Here is a 19,441-nt window from a genome sequence, read left to right as displayed (position 1 = left end):
GTGTCCTTCGACAGCTCTTTTGTCTTGGCCATAGTAGAGTTTGGAGTGTGATTAGCTGGGGTTGTGGACAGGTAATTGTCTTTTATACTGCTAACGAATTAAAACAAGTGCCATTAATAAAGGTAACACGTACAGCTTCGTTAGAAGTTGTACCTCTTTGACGGCCAGATTTTTTTCTTGTTTGTATTTGACCAAATACTTATAATCCACTCTAATTTGGAAATAATCCTTAAAAATCAAACAATGGATTTTTTTTTGTCTCTCTTGGTTTACCCATGTTGACCATTAAAGGCCTCTCAAATATTTTCAAAAATGAGATCTTGGTGGTTGGCTGAATACTTAGTTGCCCCACTGTAAAATATCAGAATTGCATTTGAAAATATGATTTTTTTTTTATAAATATTCCCATTAAAATCAATTTATGAGCATACCCAGAAAAAAAACTATCATCCACAGTAAAAGCATCCAAATATACCAAGAAGCACAATATATGAGACCCAGAACCCAAATTTCTTAAATTGCTCAAACGCAATACTTGACTCTAAAGATATTTCTTCACATGGACGAACTCTTATCCACCAATGTAACTGCCCGTTTGGGTTACTCAAAATGTACCTTGATTCTCTCATTAATAGTTACTGCAAATAAGACTTTGGTCTAACGGGTCAAGCGTGATGGTAAGTAGCACTGATATATTAGTAGGTAAGGCTCTAGATCACCTGGTGGAAATAAGCAGTGGATGGGCGTACTTCAATGGCTTAAGAATTTCAGTATCCAGTTAGTACTATTGTCAGGACTCTAATGCCCGTTCTTCACGACACGGTTGTGGCCTTCCTCGCCTCGCCCAGCCTTTTTTTTTGTTTTCTTTTATGAAAAAGTAACCGGTTCCTATACGCCAGACCGGGGACTTAAAACATAACGTGCGTCACTCCCGACCACTGATTGGTGCGCTACCTTGGGGCGCAGTCTCATCTTGCGGCGTTGTGTTGCCGCTTCACTTCCCGCAACAGTAAACTTGTTGCAAACGCCTTTTGCCTTGCTGCTTACAAATTAATACGCCTTTCATGTCTCTTTACAAAAAATAGCCACACAAAGACTACCAAGTACATAAACAGCTCCGCTGCCCGTTCATCCATTGTTGCTTGTCAGAGTATGAGTGGGCTTGCGGTTTGCGCCGAAAATTTGAGCCGAATATGATGCTGACGTGATGTCAAGGCGCAGCACCGATTTATAAAAGAAAAGGTGAGACCGGGTGAGGCGAGGAAGGCCAGAACCGTGTAGTGGAAAAGGGGCTTGTGAATGCATCATACACATGATTAGTCTAATCAACTCAAAAGGAATGTTTTCATTACTATAGCGTTCTTGCGCCCACAATTTTCGTGGGGCACTGAAATTATAATTCATCATAACATTATTTTTTTGTGCTGCTTTTATTTAATCAAATTGTGTGCACACACACACACACACACACACACAAACACACACACACACACACATGCCTGTATTTGGAATATTGAGCCCCAAACAGTATACATATACTTTAGGAAAACTGTAGTTAACAAGACACTTACCCAGAAGTTGTTCTGAAAGCAAGCCATCCTTACTCAACAGTGATTCACACCCTGTAATGGAAGCAGAGTGGATGCGTATTTGTTAGAACTTGAGTCACTCGCTTGCCGACCAATCCCATTTGTTTTTCCTTTTTATATTATATGAAAACAGTCCTTTAATACTTCATATTTGCCATCTGACATCCAACCATCCAACACCTGCACCGCTTGTCCTCAGTAGGGTCGCAGAGGAGCTGGAGCCCATCCCAGCCTTCTTTGGGCAGTGGGCCGGGGACACCCTGAACTGGTTGCCAGCCAGTCGCAGGGGACACAGAGACAGGCAACTCACTCAAGGACAATTTGGACCGGCCAATTAACCTGACATGAATGTTTTTTGGAGTATGGGAGGAAACTGTAGTGCTCAGAGGAAACCCACGCAAGCACGGAGAGAACACGCAAACTGGCACAGGAAGGCTGGTAGCTGGTTTTGATCCCATAACCTCAGAACTGTGCTGCGACCACACTAACCACTCAGCTGCCGTACCGCCCCTGCCATCTGAGAATTAGGTATAAAAAAATCAAATTGACTTGTTTAATAAAAATGTGTTATTCATTCAGTTTTCAGAGAATACTAAGGCCACGAAAAAAAAAGTATTTGGTTGATTTCGGAGACATTCCTAAATGCCCAAAAAATGGCAGCATCAACCTGACTAACTGGTGGGTAGACGTTCGGATCATGTGCAAATGACAACTTGTTTTTTTGTATACTGCATTGCAGAGGAGCTATGAAATAGATACAGCACTTTTATAAAAAAATAGAGAGCCTTTTCTTAAAACGTCTGAGCGACGAATGCAGCAAAAAATTAAAATGGAACTGTTCTACAATCATGGTTTGTCATAAGACTGCTATCAATTTCCATGGGTTTTTTGTCATTTGCACGAGCATTGTTTCAAGACTCATTGTGAGCAGCAGTTCTTCCATAGCTTCTTGTCAGTAAAGTTATGATCTGAACAAAAAAAATATCAGGCTGAGTACCGCAGTTGTGTTGTTTAGTGTAGGAAGGATGCTCCAGCGGGATAACAGATTTAGAAAAGACTTGAAAAGAAAATCTCAGAGGAAGAGGTGAGCGGAGGACTGATTGGAATGATTTATAAGTAGAAGACCCATCAAAGTGTGAGTAATTGTTGCGTGGGTAGTTACTAAACGTATGTGGTTCAAACTTGTACAATCAAAGGAAATGAAAATTAACTATCTTGACTTATTCATTATTTAGTCATTTGTTTATTTACTGGTGACCATTAAAATTTCTGATTCTTGTAATAAATTTACACAGTTGGGGTTTACTTTCGGGACCAGCTGAAGTCACAATGCCTAAGGGTAAAGGTTTTTTTTCCTCCTTTTGGCATTTTGCAACAATACAAACTAGTGCATATGCGCACTTTTGCGAGGAACTAAGGATTGATGCATTCCACACACATACAATTGGAGTGCCTCCCCTTATTTCATTACAAGTTCTGGCCAGTCAAGGAGGCAAAAACAAAACTTGAAAAAGCATGTGAAGGCATTGACTCAAATAGTTGTGCATATTAGACTGATGGGCATGTTTTCTTTAACAGGAAAAGTTACATACCTTGAAATTTGAATTTCAGAATGTCTAAAAAGAGTTGAATAGATTCCGTTTCCGGGTCTACAATTCAATTCATGATCTTAATTTACTTTCATTGACATTGACTTTTGTTTTAATTCACGGATATTGAAATAATATTCATCATATACTGTTGTCTTTATTAAACAGATAAGTGTATTTTTAAACACCAGTTAATTTTTTGTTGAGTGCCTTTTTCAGGAACTGTCTGCGTTTCTTCTTTTTTATTCATAAAAAAAAATCATTTTTTGGACTTTGATTCTGAATCATGGTGAATGTGAATCGAGGTCCTGTGAAGTGGTGTTTTGGTACCTATACATTAGGCTCTGGAAACTGGATGATTTCTGCAAAAATGCAATAACTCAGTCAGTCAAAAAGCTACTCGTCTTTCAGAGCACAGCCAAATGTGGACCGTCTAACAGCACACAGATTGCCACCAAGAAAAACAAATTCAGGGACAGATGGTTGAATAAATGAAAAAAAAATGTACAATCAAACACATTAGAACACAAATCACATGGAGCATCTTCTTATCAACCCACGACGAACATGTTTTACTTCACACGCATGAGCCTTTAAAATCACAGATGTCCTCGGATAAAACAAAAAGTTCAAAATAAACTCAACGCTATGAACTCCTGTACTGTTTTTATGTAAAAAAAAAAAAAAAAAAAAAAAAAAAAAAAAAAAAAAAAAAAAAAAAACCTCAGAAATTAATTTTTGTTTGTTCATTATCTAAATCAGCATTCAATAGTTGTATAAGTGTTTTTCTGTTGTTGTACGGACATGTGACTTTTACACCATTTATTGCACATGTTTGAAGCAAAATAGATTTGCACTTTTAGAGCGCGTCAATTTGTACTTGTAGAGAAGTGGGTTGTTTTCTGGGTTTTACATGGACAAACTATTCATTCCGGAGACATATATTTTATATAAGCAAATATATTCTTGGCTACAACTACAACCATAGATTTTACTTTTGCATTATAATCATCCCATACTCCTTCCATGTTATTTTGGCTATATTGTTTGACCACTGTGAATCCTAGAGTCCTGATGTTGAAATAGTTTAGGATAAAACACAAAATTGCGTTAAATAATATCTTATTGCAGAGCTAATTCTGTTACAACATAGGTTTAAAACGACAACAAAAATGTGAAATAAGAACTTACTACTTAAAGCAAAAAACTGTATTGTTAAATCTCAATAACTCTTCAAGATTGTGGAGAGGAAGTTTTAACTGCTGTCATTTTGAAAATCCATATTTAGAGCATTTTAAACTTGAATGTCACATTTGTTTATCGGTTATCCTTTTTATTGAAGAACCAGTACTTTCTAACCAAACAGTATGGTGGCTGCTTTCTGGGAGGATTTTGCGTTCTTAAGTGTTGTCAGACATGAAAAAGAACTAAAGAAAAACACTGTAAGAATAAAGGTTAAGTGGTATCATTACTGTGCATTGACTCCTCTGTCATTCAGATTGGCAACACATTGAGACAAGAGTTATAGTTTCAAGACTTATTTTCTCAGTTAACTAATATTTCCAACCTGAGTACACTTGTAAGAGATACGAGCTTGTGCTACATTAGAACAGCCTTACACTATGAGCCTTCAAACAGGGTTCTAGTGAAAAGCTCGGCCCTCTATTAACACCATAAAATCCAATTCTACTTCTTTCAAACTTGAAAAACTGACTGACTTGATTGGGCTGAATTTAAGGATAAATAAAATAAGGTGATTTAATGTGCTTGCATTCAAGTTCCTGCAGTTCAATACATTGGGATAGCAAAAATAATTGCATAAGTAAAATATATTAATTATTTATAATGGAAAGCCAAAATGTACAGCAGTATAAGAAAAATGATTAAAAGCTTTAAAAAGAAGAGTAAGAAAAAAAATAGAACTTGAATTTTACAGGCCAGGGGAGGAACTATGGGAAAAATCAGTGATCAACATAGGTCAGTCCCTTTTGTCCTAGACTGAATGAGGTTTTGTTAATGCAGCATTACGGAAGTCTGTGGACATGAGCCAGGCACGAGGCATTTGCTTGTATTCGTTGCAGCATGAGATTACACCACCATGCCACAGAAAATACTCTTCACAATCAAAGACGGGGTGCACATCACCTCACAGTGAAATAATACTGTTAACACTAGTAGACTTATGGTCAAAGTGGAACTAAAGTTGTAAGAATTTCTACCATCAATATGTTGTATGGGCCTTCAAAAGTCTAAACACGACAATTTCATTAATAATGCATTTTTAGGACACAAGTTGAGAAGCAAAAGCCGCCCGTTTTCATCCATATCTGGTTTCAAAAATGATGAATAAAATGACGTTTGTGAGTCCTCGCTGAAAACTTTTAGTCCTCAGCAGCAATAGTGCAGACATGAAAAATAATTATGTTCCAGTAGTTTTTGGAATAAACTAGAAAGCAGAATAGTTTCTGTCCAAGAAGCATCGAGTCAAATTCATTAACACTAATATTTGTCATTCTCAGCAATGAATGATAATGTTGACATTTGAAATGTCATTCGTGTAATTTAATATATTTGTATTTTTAGTACAGCTGGAAGAATAAATTACTGCAGGACGGTAAAAGTGTCCGCACTATAATTTAAATCAATCATCTATCCATTCATCCTTACTAGGGTCGCGGAGGGGCTGGAGCCCATCCCAGCCATCGTCAGGCAGTGGGCAGGGGATTCCCTGAGCTGGTTGACAGCCAGTCGCAGGGAACACAAAGACAGACAAGTCACTCGCTCATCCACACCGAGGGACAATTTAGACCGGCCAATTAACCTGATTTGCATGTTCTTGAAATGTGGGAGGAAACCGGAGTGCCCGGAGGAAACCCACACAGGCACGGGGAGAAATAAATATAAGAGCACTTTTTCTTTATTTGGATTTTTTTTAATATTATCACTGTTGATAACTGTACACAACAAGGCAGTAAATGAACTACTAACCCAGAAACAGAGCCAGGACCAGTTTGCCCGAGGAGCCTTCCATCTGTGGAAAATAGGCACCTTGGCTCGACACAATCACAGCCTCAAGCGCAGATTATGGCCTGCTAAAATAAAGGGCCAACACTGTATTTTTTTTATTTAGCAAGACTGTTTATACACTAACATATGCATGTCAATAAGGTTGACCTCAATTGCCACTTAACGTGGGGGACCGAGATGCAAAATCAGAGAGCATTCCTTTCATTTTACTCTAGGAATTGGTGGCACTAAGAGCACAAAATCGGCTGCATTCAATCCTGACGCTGACAATGTGGTGTTCAAAATAAAACTCATATTGAACACCAGAAAACCCCAGGAAGTCACGCAGGATGTCAGGAGGAAAAGCATGAACCCAGCTCAACTAATGATGTGTGTTGGGTGACTGTGTGTGCACTACTGTATTAGGCTGCTGTATGCTGTCGGTAAAAGAGCGGGGCGGGCGCACAAGTCAATGAGTCCACCCAAAACAACAGCTAGTATTTTAGAGACTTGTTACATTGAAAATAAAATAATCAATTAAATTGGACACTGAGGAAAGTCAGAAAGGTGCAAAGAAATGCTGATAGTCACCAGGTCCTGCATGGACTCTTTTAGGGTTGGGAAGAGACTGAGGCAGTCGTGGCGCCGCAGGTCTCGCCTACTGCAGTTAGGCTATGTAACAACTCTAACAAGCTATCCTTGCCCAATCCTTTATCCCCGCAAGGCCAGATCCATTATCCATGAAACAGATGACCGGGAGTTACAACTCGTGGTAAACCCCTACATTTGTATTTTAATCATCACAGGTACCTGGCTCATTCTAAGGATACCCAAACTAGCGTTTAGCTGCGCTCTAACTCACTTTCTCAGAGTAAAGGAGAAGCCCCCCAATTTCGTTGTAGTTTTGTTTAATGACAATGAAGACCCATTTCTTCAACTACAGTTCTGTGTTCTGCCTTTTATTTGTTGATTTACAGTTGTTATTTTGTTGCAGTACTCCTAATCGGTAAGGACATCATCTCAGAGTAAGTTTGACCTTCAGGGGCTTTTATGAATGAGCATCGCAGCTCCGAAGATTTTCACGTTTCACAGGGGGTTCTGGTCCCCATTAACTGCAATAACCGACATCAGTTGAATGGTTTATTTTGACCACTGATGACAGTTCCCGGCAAAGTTGGCAGCTGTCCATTACTTGATGTTGTCAGCACAGTTATTTTTCTATCTGGCTCACCTCCTACCCCTCTGGACTGTGCCCTGGAGAACTATTTTGGCCAGTCCTGATAAACTTGTGACGTGACCAAACCACCGTAGTTTCCCTTTCCCCCAATTGACGACATATCTTTGTAGGGTCCTCTGATGGTGTTGCGCACTGTTTTGTTTGTCACACAGGCTAAGTAGTTGATGCCTATAGGTTTTCTGTAGCATCACATCTTAATATCTTGGATTTTCCTTTTCAGCTCTGCTGTGAAAATCCACAACTCACAAGTAACAGTCGCTTGTATAGGTCTGATTTTTTTAGTTCACTGCAATGTTCTTGTCTCGCCAGGTGAGTTTTAGTCTGCCGAGTGCAGCTGTGGTTTGAGCTATTTTGGCTATGATTACCGGTCCTGACCCCTCTTCTGATTAGACAGTTCCAAGATACTTACATTTAGAGAAAAGTTCAAGCAAGGCAGGAAAATGGGTCAGGGCTCAAGAGGGAGAGTAGGCTGTGTAGGAAACACCGTATTTATTTGTGTATAACACACACACCTAATTTTAAGCCAAAAATAGACTTTTACTCAGCTCAAACTAAGGACTTGCGGTAAAAAAAAAAAATTAAACTATGAACACAATACAAACATTAAATTTACAATGTATTTATTTCATGTCCTTCAAAGTCCGATTCATCTCGGGACACACCAAAGAGTTGTTTCCCTCGTGCATTTTTGCATTTACTTATATTTTTCAGGACGACTTTGAGTTGTCTCCTTTCTCTAACGTTCAACGCTTGTACCATGAATAAAAGTAGTGTGATCATGAGACTTTTTAGAATAAGCGTCATACACGCATAAACACAGTAATACCCGCGTAAGCTACACTGATCTGAAATTAAACACACCACCTCAAACGCTCCAAATAACTTGTGGAAATCTCACAGAAACCCCCCCTTCTCCATCTCAAACTATTTTTCCTCAGATCTACACAATTCACGTCAGTCATCCTTTTTGACTTCAAATTGGTGAATTTTTCCTTACGATGGGAAATTTTCATGCCTGTCAAGCTCTTGGTTGTTAATAGTGTAAGACAGCATTTATAAGCTACAAAGCCGTCAAAGTACTCTAAATTCAATTCAGGAACAGGAGCAAATATTTCTCAATTATACTTCAATGACATCCTAGTAACAAACCCACAACCTAAGCACACTTCATCACACACACGTACATTTATTGGACCTTCCATGAAGATGTGATTTGCAACTGAACATCCTTTGGAGAGTGGAGTTCAACAAACTCGTTTATCCCTGTATTATCATTAGCAAGTACCATTTAAAAGTTTTGTACACCTTTTTTCGTTCACAAATTTAAACACTTTTTGAAAGACTCAAAGCCAATTTTTCAATTTCTCCAGTACCAATAAAATAGGAAATCGTGTGTGCATCATTCATTTTGCAGATCCATAAATCCATCCATCCATTATCTGGACCACTTATCCTCAGTAGGGTCACGAGGGTGCTGGAGCCCATCCCAGCTATCTTTGGGCAGTGGGTAGGGGACACTCCAAACTGGTTGCCAGCCAGTCGCAGGGCACACAGGGACAGACAATTTGCTTGCTCATTCACATCTAGGGACAATTTGGACTGTCCAATTAACCTGACATGCATGTTTTTGGAATGTGGGAGGAAACAGAGTGCCCGGAGGAAACCCACACAAGCACAGGGAGAACATGCAAACTCCACACAGGTTCGATCTCATGACCTCAGAACTGTGCACCACACGCGCTAGACAGATCCATAAATATATCTGCGATTTACAAATGCAAATTTTTAATCTGACGTGGCATTAATCAAGACATATAATTTTAAATCATAAGTAAATTGCAGATAAATTTGTGGATCTGAACAATACGTGTGTAAATATTTTTAAGACAAATCTCTCACCACATAGGAGTTGGGTAAATGACAGTAATTTGTATCTTATATTTTTCAGTTGCAGGAAGTTCTTTCCATAAAATTTACCATTGGGAAACGCGACCTTCATTTATTGCTTGGCCTATAATAAATATCCATAAATGACACAAAATTATTGCAAAAATATACATTTCATAGTGACCCGTTTCGGTTTAGAATGCACCCGTCGGGGTGATGACACTTCATAAGACAATGCCATACAAATTAATGTCAGCTGCTGTCGCAATACAGTCAGTGCAATGAATGTCATAGCCAAATCAACAGAGTCTGCATCATTTTTTAAGTACACTTTTAGTAAAACATAGCTAAAATTTTAAGAATTTACAAGCACTTCACCCAAAAAAATGAAAAAGGATTTCAAGCAACCCTGCAGAGAAGAAATTCAAACCAGAAGGAGTATAACTAACTGCAACTATCCATCCATCCATTATCTGCACCGCTTATCCTCAGTAGGGTCACTGGGCTGCTGGAGCCCATCCCAGCCATCCTCGGGCAGTGGAGGGGACACCCTGAACTGGTTGCCGGCCAGTTGCAGGGCACACAGGGACTTACAACTCACTCGCTCATTCACACCCAGGGACAATTTGGACCAGCCAATTAACCTGATAATGCATGTTTTTGGAATGTGGGAGGAAACTGGAGTGCCCGGAGGAAACCCACGCAAGCACAGGGAGAACATGAAAACTCCAGAAAGGAAGGCTGGTAGCTGGATTTAAACCATGACCTCAGAACTGTGCTGCACACGCACAAACCACTGCTCCGCCGTGCTGCCCCAACTGCAACCAATACAAAACATTTATTTGCTGTGAAAATTTAGGAATTCAAATCACGAGATGTTAGTTTTAAATAGCTGCCTTCAAACTAGCCAGGGAGAAGAAAAATACACGAGTCACACTCAGTAGTGTAACCCTTTAAAATTAGCATTATGTTTTTCAAATATTGTAACGACACCCTAATTGATTAACATAACCCTAAATTAAATATAATATGTACGTGAAAGATAACTAAAACGGCACCCATAAATACACAAAGAATTTCTAAAACTAATAGTCAAGTTTTTAAGGGGAGCTTTTCTGGGCTAGCTTATGTCAAACAACGGCGTCACCTAGGCTGCTGTCACACCAAGAACGACGCCTTTACAGATAAAACGAGTTATCCACGGGTTTTAAACTGACATAAAATGAAATAAAAGACCATTTATGACCTGTTTAGATTCCTCCGGAGACGTTTATATAGCATAATCCTGCCCCGGTGTTTCAGTCGCCTCCATCTGACGGTCTCGTAGGTAACCAGCTGTGTGTTTGCCGTAGTAGAAATAAACGAAGCTTTCCAATGCACACTCCCGCTCACACCCTGTACTGCTACAATTGGCTATCCAAGCTGTCACTCAACAAAAACAGTGAAGTGGGCATAGCAACCGTATAAAGGCGTGTTCGGGAGTCTATAGTAGTATATGATTGGTTGATTAAATACCCAGGAAACCTACCGTCAACCCTCCCCCACCTACTATACTAAAAACAATTACAGTAAATAACATTGTCGGTGAAGGTGTTTCCTTGGATAACGTCAAATGCACCGTGCTATAAATTTTCTATTCGGCTACTGCATTTTGGGTTTAACTAAAAATGTGTGTTATTTATTTGGCTTTTCAACCATGGGCGCAACCAGCCCCTTTATGGTAGTGCTCAATCACCCCCATACTCAACCCAAGCACCTAAGACAGTTTTTTCTATAATAAATATCAGGATGGGATTAAGTGTGATGACGATTGCAAGATTAAAAAAAAATTAAAAAGGAAAACAAAACAAAAATGTAAACAATGCAGCGTCAAAAATACTCCTCTGCCTTGAAATGGTTCAGTCCATTTCGTTCCTTGCAAAAATCGTTGGTTTTTAACTTATTCTACTTTATTTACTCAAGTAAAAAACAAAAAACAAAAAAAAACAAAGCTCTCCTCCTTGATCTGCTACCTTATCGTGGTGGAGGAGTTTGTGTGTCCCAATGCTCCTAGGAGCTATGTTGTTGGGGGCTTTAAGCCCCTGGTAGGGTCACCCATGGCAAACAGGTTCTAGGTGAGGGCCAGACAAAACGCAGATCAGAAGACCCCTTACGATGAGACAAAACGTTGGTCCTCAATATCCCTCGCCCAGACGCGGGTTACCGGGGCCCCCTTCTGGAGCCAGGCCTGGAGGTGGGGTCCGCTGGCGAGCGCCTGGTGGACGGACTACCCACGGGGGCCGGCCGGGTACAGCCCGAAGGGACGACGTGGGACCCTCTTCCCATGGGCTCACCACCTGTAGGAGGGGCCAAAGGGATCGGGTGCGCAGAGAGCTGGGTAGCGGCCAAGGGAGGGGTCCTTGGCGCGACGATCCCTGGCTACAGAAACTGGCTTTTGGGACATGGAACGTTACCTCTCTGGCAGGGAAGGAGCCAGAGTTGGTGCGTGAGGTTGAGAAATTCTGACTAGATATAGTCGGACTCACCTCCACGCACGGCTTGGGCTCTGGCACCAGTCCTCTCGAGAGGGGTTGGACTCTCTTCCACTCTGGAGTTGACCGTGGTGAGAGGCGCAGAGCCGGTGTGGGCATAGTAGTTGCTCCACGGCTCGGCGCCTGTACGTTGGGGTTCACCCCAGTAGACGAGAGGATAGCCTCCCTCTGCCTTCGGGTGGGGGGACAGGTCCTGACTGTTGTTTGTGCTTATGCACCAAATAGCAGTTCGGAGTACCCACCCTTCTTGGAGTCCTTAGAGGGTGTGCTTGAGAGCGCGCCCCCTGGGGACTCCCTCGTACTGCTGGGAGACTTCAACGCTCACGTGGGCAATGACAGTGAGACCTGGAGGGGCGTGATTGGGAAGAACGGCCCCCCTGACCTGAACCCGAGTGGTGTTTCGTTATTGGACTTCTGTGCCCGTCATGGTTTGTCCAGAATGAACACCATGTTCAGACATAAGTCAACCTGAAGAATGAGTCTTATTGGGCCTTCCTGGCCTGTGGGACTCTGGAAGCAGCTGGCAGGTTTCCGCTGGCAAAGCGGAATGCGGCTTCGGCGGTTGCCGAGGCAAAAACTTGGGCATGGGAGGAATTCTGGCGAGGCAATGGAAGCCGACTTCCGAACGGCTTCGAGGAAATTCTGGTCCACCATCCGGCGTCTTAGGGGAGGGAAGCGGTGTGCCATCGACACTGTATAGTGCCGATAGGGCGCTGCTGACCTCGACCCGGGACGTTGTGAATTGGTGGGCGGTGTACTTCAAAGACCTCCTCAATCCCACTGACACGTCTTCCTCTGGGGAAGCAGAGCCTGAGGACTCTGGGTTGGGCTCTCGTATCACTGGGGTTGAAGTCACCGAGGTGGTCAAAAAACTCCTCGGTGGCAGGGCCCCAGGGGTCAATGAGATCCGCCCGGAGTTCATTAGGGCTCTGGATGTTGTGGGCGTGTCATGGTTGACACGCCTCTGGAACATCGCGTGGACATCGGGGACAGTGCCTCTGGACTGGTAGACTGGGGTCTTTAAGAAGGGGGACCGGAGAGTGTGTTCCAACTACAGGGGAATCACACTTCTCAGCCTCCATGGTAAGGTCTATTCAGGGGTACTGGAGAGGAAGGTCCGCCAGGAAGTCGAATCTCGGATTCAGGAGGAACAGTGTGGTTTTCGTCCTGGCCGTGGAACACTGGACCAGCTCTGTACACTCGCACAAATAAAAGAGAATCGTTGTTTAATATTTACCAGTATGCACAGCGCACTTCTTCTTCTACGCGAAAAATTGAGTCGGTGGCTGCTTCTCTTAGTTGCGAGACCTTGCAATTCAATATTGATCCATATATAAGGCGCACCGGATTATAATGCGCATAGTCAACTTTTTTAAAAAAAAATCAGATTTTATGTGTACCTTACAATGCGGAAAATACGGTAATTATATTTGCATGTATTTTTTCCTTCTACAGTGAACGTCCAAGCTACTTGATTTATATTTTGTAAGGGAAAATACAACATTTTGTAAGGGCATGGAGCCCTGGAGGTTGACAGGTATGGTATTTTATCCCTTCACGCCAATGATGTTATGATTTTTTCTTGAAGAAACTCCATTCCCATCGTGACTGTTTTTTAGGGTTTTTTTCTCCATCTTCGACCTTCTGCCTTCCGTGCATGAGACTCGTGTGAGGCTCTTGTAACTTGCTGTCAGTTCTGCTCTTCATTTTGTGGGGACATTTGACCTTCACTTTCTTTTCCTCGTTTCCTAAGTAGTGTTCAACACATTTGTCTTTTTGCTCCCCGGTTCCTTTGTCATGCTCAACCTTTGTATCTTCTACACACCGCGTTTCCTTGATGTGTTCTAAGGGTTGGCCTGGACCAGTTTGGACTTCATCCTTCGTCGTGGCGAAGGATCCGAGGGAGGCGAACGAGCTGAATGTGGAATTTTGGGGCAGATTTTTACGTTTCTCCAATTCCTTTTGCGCCTGGGTCATTGTAACCTGCTCCATGATCATCCGACGCATATTGGAGGCCTTGCGTTGTTGAAGCTTAAAATCCAAATCTCTTTTCCGTTGTTCCATCAGTTGTTGGAAATAGTGGTCTCTGGAGGCAATGTCCCTGAATGTCTGTGTGTATGGAGTTGTAAGCAATGCAGGTATCCTGCTAATTTCGGACAATCCAGTTATTATTTTCGTACAATCTGGTGTCATATGGCTCTCTTTTGTTTGAGGATGAACGGTTTCTGGTTCAGAAACCGATGCTGAGGTGTCCTCATTGTCCTCCATTTGTGGTTCTTTTTTCTCATTTTCTATCATCCGCCGTGGCGTTTCATCGTAGCTCAACCCTTCTTGATCACTATTTGATTCTTCTTCAGAGGATGCAGATATGGTGTCCTCATACTGCATTTCCCCAAGAGGGTATGTGGTACTGGTTGCCTCCTCAGTTTCCCCCTCCTCTAAAGCTGTAGGACTCACATTGAGCTCCATATTTCCTGCAGACATCTCGCAAAGGTGCGCTTTGCAACTCAGCAATCTGCAGTAACAGGCTGTTTTTGCCTGCACGGGCCATGAAAAGTCTACGTAGTGATGTGTCATTTAAAAACGAATTGGCTCTAAAAGCCAACTCTTGGAGTTGAGTGACGAGAGGCGGCTCTCTGCCAATCAAGAGCCCTTGCAGACTATTTTTTCTAATGATTGGTCAATATGCATTTTATTTTCATGGATTCTGTGCTGTTGTCTGAAATTTCGTTGAGTATATAAAGGTTCAAATTCGATCTGCAACCGCAGTAGAAATGTTCAAATCTAGGCTTAAAACACACTTCTATTATATAGCTTATGAATGACCAAAATTTCATGTAGACAATATCTGTGTATTATTTGTTATTGGAACATCCGTTTTTGGCCTGGTCATCCTCGAAGGGGGATTACCTCATGTGCGGTCCTTTTTCAAGGTTTCATCATTTTCCTCATGTTGAGGTTTTTCCTTGCCCTCGTGTAGGTTTTAGATCAGGGGATAGTGTAATAATAGTTTGTGGTTTGCAATAATCTGTGGTCTGTGCAGCCCTGTGAGACTCTTTGTTATTAGGGTGAAAAAATACATGCTATTATAATTTAATAGAATAGGGGGAATAGAAAATATATATATTTTATGTAAATTCATACATATAGAAATATTTTTGTGCATGATGTTAAATTATTATTGGTAATATACCAAATAAAGGAATCCAAAACATGTCTTTTTAAAAAAAAAAAACAAGCACATAATTCTTCTCCTTTTTCTTTTTATCTGTTTTTCTTTCTCTTTTTCCTTTTTTTTTACTTTTTTAATCATGAAGTTTCTTAATTATTTTTTCTTGCTTTTTTCTTCTCTTTTTTCTCTTTTTTTCTTCTTTTGCATTTTCTCCCTAGCTATTTATTTTTTTCTTGCTATTTCTCCTTTTTTAAAATTATTTTTCTGTCTTCTATTCTTTTTTTCCAGCTTTGTTTCTTCTTTTTGTCTTTTTTCACCTTTTCCTTTATTTTTCCACTTTTGTGAGTCATTTTGTGCATATTTTTACTCGATAATTGCTGATGGATGGATAAAGCAACAAAACCAATCCGAAGAGCCATTTGGGAGCCGAAAAAGCCATGTTTTCTAAATTGAGCCGAGCTGAAAGAGCCGGTTCTCGGAAAAGAGCTGGAATTTCCATCACTACAAGGTGGACCAACTTTCTCACGTAAACGGGATGAATCACGTCTTTTATTTAGTCTGTGTCCTACTGCGTTGAATGACATCATAAACACAAAAGCACGTCTGCGACCTGGACCCTTGAAGTTCAACAAAAAGGTTGACGAAGGTGAATGGTGCACGCTCACAAATCAGCCGGTTTTCTGAAAGACTCCCCGGGTAGCAAAGACAAGGAAGGTGCAAAAATGCCAGGTTAGCACTAAGTAATGTCACATAAAATAAACCATTCGCTAACAACTAAGCTAAAAGACTCCACTGAACCGCCACATGGAATTTGCACACAAGTGAAAAGGTGACTAAGTACCTGCTACATTAGTAGAAAACATGCTTCAGGACTTTTGAAAAATAGGGAAAAAATTCGAGTGTTCATTGACCACCATCAGAATAGGATATAATAATAATAATAATAATAATTTCCTTTGTATTGTCATTCTTTGTAACAATGTACACAGAACGAAATGTCGATACACCTGACCCGTTGTAGCGAGTCGATGCAGCCGCAGCCAGAGGGCGCCGCCATTATACCAATTAGGTATGTCTCGGTCGAGGCGCGAACCAGCGACCTCCCAGTCTCAAAGCGGGCACACTACCATCTAGGCTACTGAGCTGGTAATATACAGTAATCCCTCGGTTATTGCGGTTAATGGGGCCCAAAACCACCCGCTAAAAGTGAAAATCCGGAAAGTAGCGACCCCCCTTCAAAAATGCTTAAAAAAAAAAAATTTTTTTTTGTTTTGTTTATTATTATTAGTTTTTAGACCTGCAAAGCTCTGAACCACAAAGTAGCAACGCCCCTTCAAAAATGCTTTTAAAAAAATAAATAAATAAATATATATATATATATATATATATATATATATATATATATATATATATATATATATATATATATATATATAATTTTTTTTTTTTTTAATTATTTCATTTTACTATTATTATTTTTAAGACCTGCAAAGCTCTGAACCCACGAATGTGGAACCATGAATTAGCGACGCCCCTTCAAAAATGCTTTAAAAAATTTTAAAAATATATATTTTTTAATTATTTTATTTTATTACTATTATTATTTAGACCCGCAAAGCTCTGAACCCGCGAACGTTGAACCGCGAAGTAGCGAGGTCCCACTGTATATAAAAGATGGTGGTGGGCTGCCGGGCCTGCAAGGACTTTTGTGATGGTCCAAAGATATCAAAATAATGTGATGTTAACTATATTTTGTCCATGAATACTTATTAAATCGTCAAGTCAAGTCATGTTTATTTGTATAGTCCTCATTCACTTAGTCTGAAAGGGCTACACAGATCAAAGACTATTCCAAACTAGACTATTACGACACCATCCCCTTATATTAGTCAACATAAAATATAGGTTATTCATATGCCATACAATAGAATTGTGTTTTAAGCTTAGATTTAAACATTTCAAATGAGGTTGCAGATCGAATCTCAGGGGGAAGAGGATTCCACAGCAGCGGGGCCCGGATGGAGAACGCTCTCAAACCTGCGGATCTCTTCTTGGCTCTTGGGATCACTAGTAGACAAGCATTTTCAGAGCAAAGACTCCAGGCCGGATCATAGGGGTGAATTAAATCTGAAAGATATGAGGGAGCAAGTCCATGCATGATTTTGTATACTACCAACAGAACCATAAAATCACATCTTAAGCTAACGGAGCCAATGCAGGTTAGCTAAAATTGGGGTAATAAATAATTCCCTGGTTGCACTGATTCGAAATGTGTGATTTCATATTTAACTCATTCAGTAAATAACGTTTTCAGGAGCACTCTCCCTGTGTGCCAAAACATAAAAATATGTTGTTGTTTTTTTAAAAAACTATTTTAAAGGTTTCGACGCTGCATAAGTTTCAAGCCTCCGTGAATTATATCAGTATGATAAATCACCTCTAGATGGCAGGAGTGGCTTTGATCAGATCTTTGTCAACACTTAGTGCCTAGTATCCACTGTGTTACAACATATGGCAGTGTGTAACCTAACCCTAACCCATATGGATAGTACTCGCAGTGTGGTGATAAAGGCGAAGATATAAGTACAGTCTGTTAACGCTTCGAAGCTTTATTCTTTCTAAAGATGATAAAGTGCCTTTGTAATTGTGGGGACGGAGAGGGATGATGTTTCGTGCACCTCATGTGATCCAACACTGAAAACATCGGGGCTTAAATGTTCTTGCATAACTTTAGTGTTCTTGCAATAAAATGTTACTTTGCAAGCAAAGTGCCCTTGTGCTTATGGAAAACAGTATATATTGTAGGTATCAAAAATATACATAAAAAGTACCAAAGTGAAAGTTCTGCTTGAAACACAACCTTTCGCAAAGAGCTGTTTTTCTCAGTTTTCTTGGAACCGAGTATTTTCAAGAAACTACTGTTGTCTACTACACAATGGTAAAATATAGAAGTGTACTTTTTGTCAAATTTGAGGGTTTGAGATTTCTTTTGTGTCCTATAACTATATACATATGTCACAAAAATGAGTTCACCCCTCACATTTCTGCAAAGATTTCATCATAATGTTCAATTGAACAGCACTTTGACACAATGAAAGGTAATCTGTGTAAAGTTTATAAAGCATTGTAAATGTATTTTTCCCCTAAATAATATAGCCATTGGTTGCTAAACCCCTGGTAACAAAAGTGAGTACACCCTTAAGTAAAAGTTTCTGAAGTTCAATATTTTGTGTGGCCACCATGATTTTGCAGAACCATTTAATCCTCCTGGCCATGGATATTCTACCAGAGCCTCACAAATTGCCAATGGAATGCTCTTCCACTCCTCCATGACAACATAACTGAGATGGGGGATATTCAAGATCTTGTGCTTCTCCACCTTCCGCTTGAGGATGCCCTAAAGATGTTCTATTGGGTTTAGATCTGGAGACATGCTTCGCTAGTCAACTGCCTTTACCTTTAGTCCCTTTAGAAAAGCCTTGGTCATCTTAGAAATGTATTTGAGGTCATTGTCAGGCTGCCTTGCGACTCAGTTTCTGAAGGGAGGGCATCATTCTCAGTTCCAGTATTTCACAGTACATCTTTGAGTTTGTGTTTGCCTTAAACAAATGCAACTCGCCAACTCCAGTTGCACTCATGCGGCCCCAAACCATGACATTCCCAACACCATGCTTAACTTTGGGAACAACACAAACATGTTTGTACTCCTCACCTGGTTGCCGCCACACATGCTTCACACCATCTGAGCCATATGAATTAATCTTTGGCTCATCAGACTACAGGGCATCTTCCCAGTAAGCCACGGCCTTTGTTGACAGATTTCTTATCATTGTGTCAAGGCCACATTTCTTCAATAATGTTCTATTAAACATCATAATAAAATCTCATTTTTGTGACTTAATGGAGCCACAGAGCTAAATTTTCTGTAGGCCTTCAAAATGTAGTCAATGTGGCCTCTTTGACCTGTTGCCCTCTAAAAGGCTCACAGACAGCTTCTTCCCAAGGGCCATCACCACACTAAACAACCGCACAAAACTATGAAAGTAAATACCTTGCTACCTATTTGCACTATGATTATAACTTAGGCCAGTTTTTAAGCTCTACATTTTTCTCCTTGTTTTAATCTTTGAAGTCTTTATTATATGTTTACCCTGGAGTGCCATATCTAATATTGTTGCATATACCGGTAATGTTTTCAAAATGTTGTTATCAATGACAATAAGGACAAAACAATATTTGCATTCATGTTATTGAGTTTGCTGTCTTCGATCATAATTAGAATCACTATGGGAATTCCAATTATGTGACGCCTAAAAATATCTTTGTTAATGGTCATTAGTTTGAATTTCCTTTTTTTGTGTCGTTTGTATGGGAAAAAGCTAATTTGCTGGGGTGGAGAGTGCAGGTTTCAAATATGACCGCTAGAGGGA

At 40.5% G+C, this 19,441-nt stretch overlaps 1 protein-coding gene across 1 annotated transcript in view; it reads right to left on the bottom strand.

The window, feature by feature from the left end:
* The window catches only part of fcho1 (FCH and mu domain containing endocytic adaptor 1), a 45,595-nt gene extending 34,810 nt beyond the window's left edge, over positions 1-10,785 (bottom strand). Inside the window, exons 1-2 of the mRNA XM_088349068.1 lie at positions 10,555-10,785; positions 1,572-1,622 (exon numbers count right to left, since the gene is read on the bottom strand). Of these exons, the coding sequence (XP_088205194.1) occupies positions 1,572-1,598 (27 nt within the window). The 5' untranslated portion in view covers positions 1,599-1,622; positions 10,555-10,785. The remainder of the gene's footprint in view (positions 1-1,571; positions 1,623-10,554) is intronic.
* Between the last annotated feature and the right edge of the window lie 8,656 nt (positions 10,786-19,441).

Source organism: Urocampus carinirostris, chromosome 12 (genome assembly GCF_059441175.1).
Source record: "Urocampus carinirostris isolate Australia breed hairy pipefish chromosome 12, RoL_Ucar_1.0, whole genome shotgun sequence".
NCBI classification, from domain to species: Eukaryota; Metazoa; Chordata; class Actinopteri; order Syngnathiformes; family Syngnathidae; genus Urocampus; species Urocampus carinirostris.
Note: the sequence above shows the minus strand (reverse complement) of the source record. Positions and strands in the feature narration are given on the sequence as shown.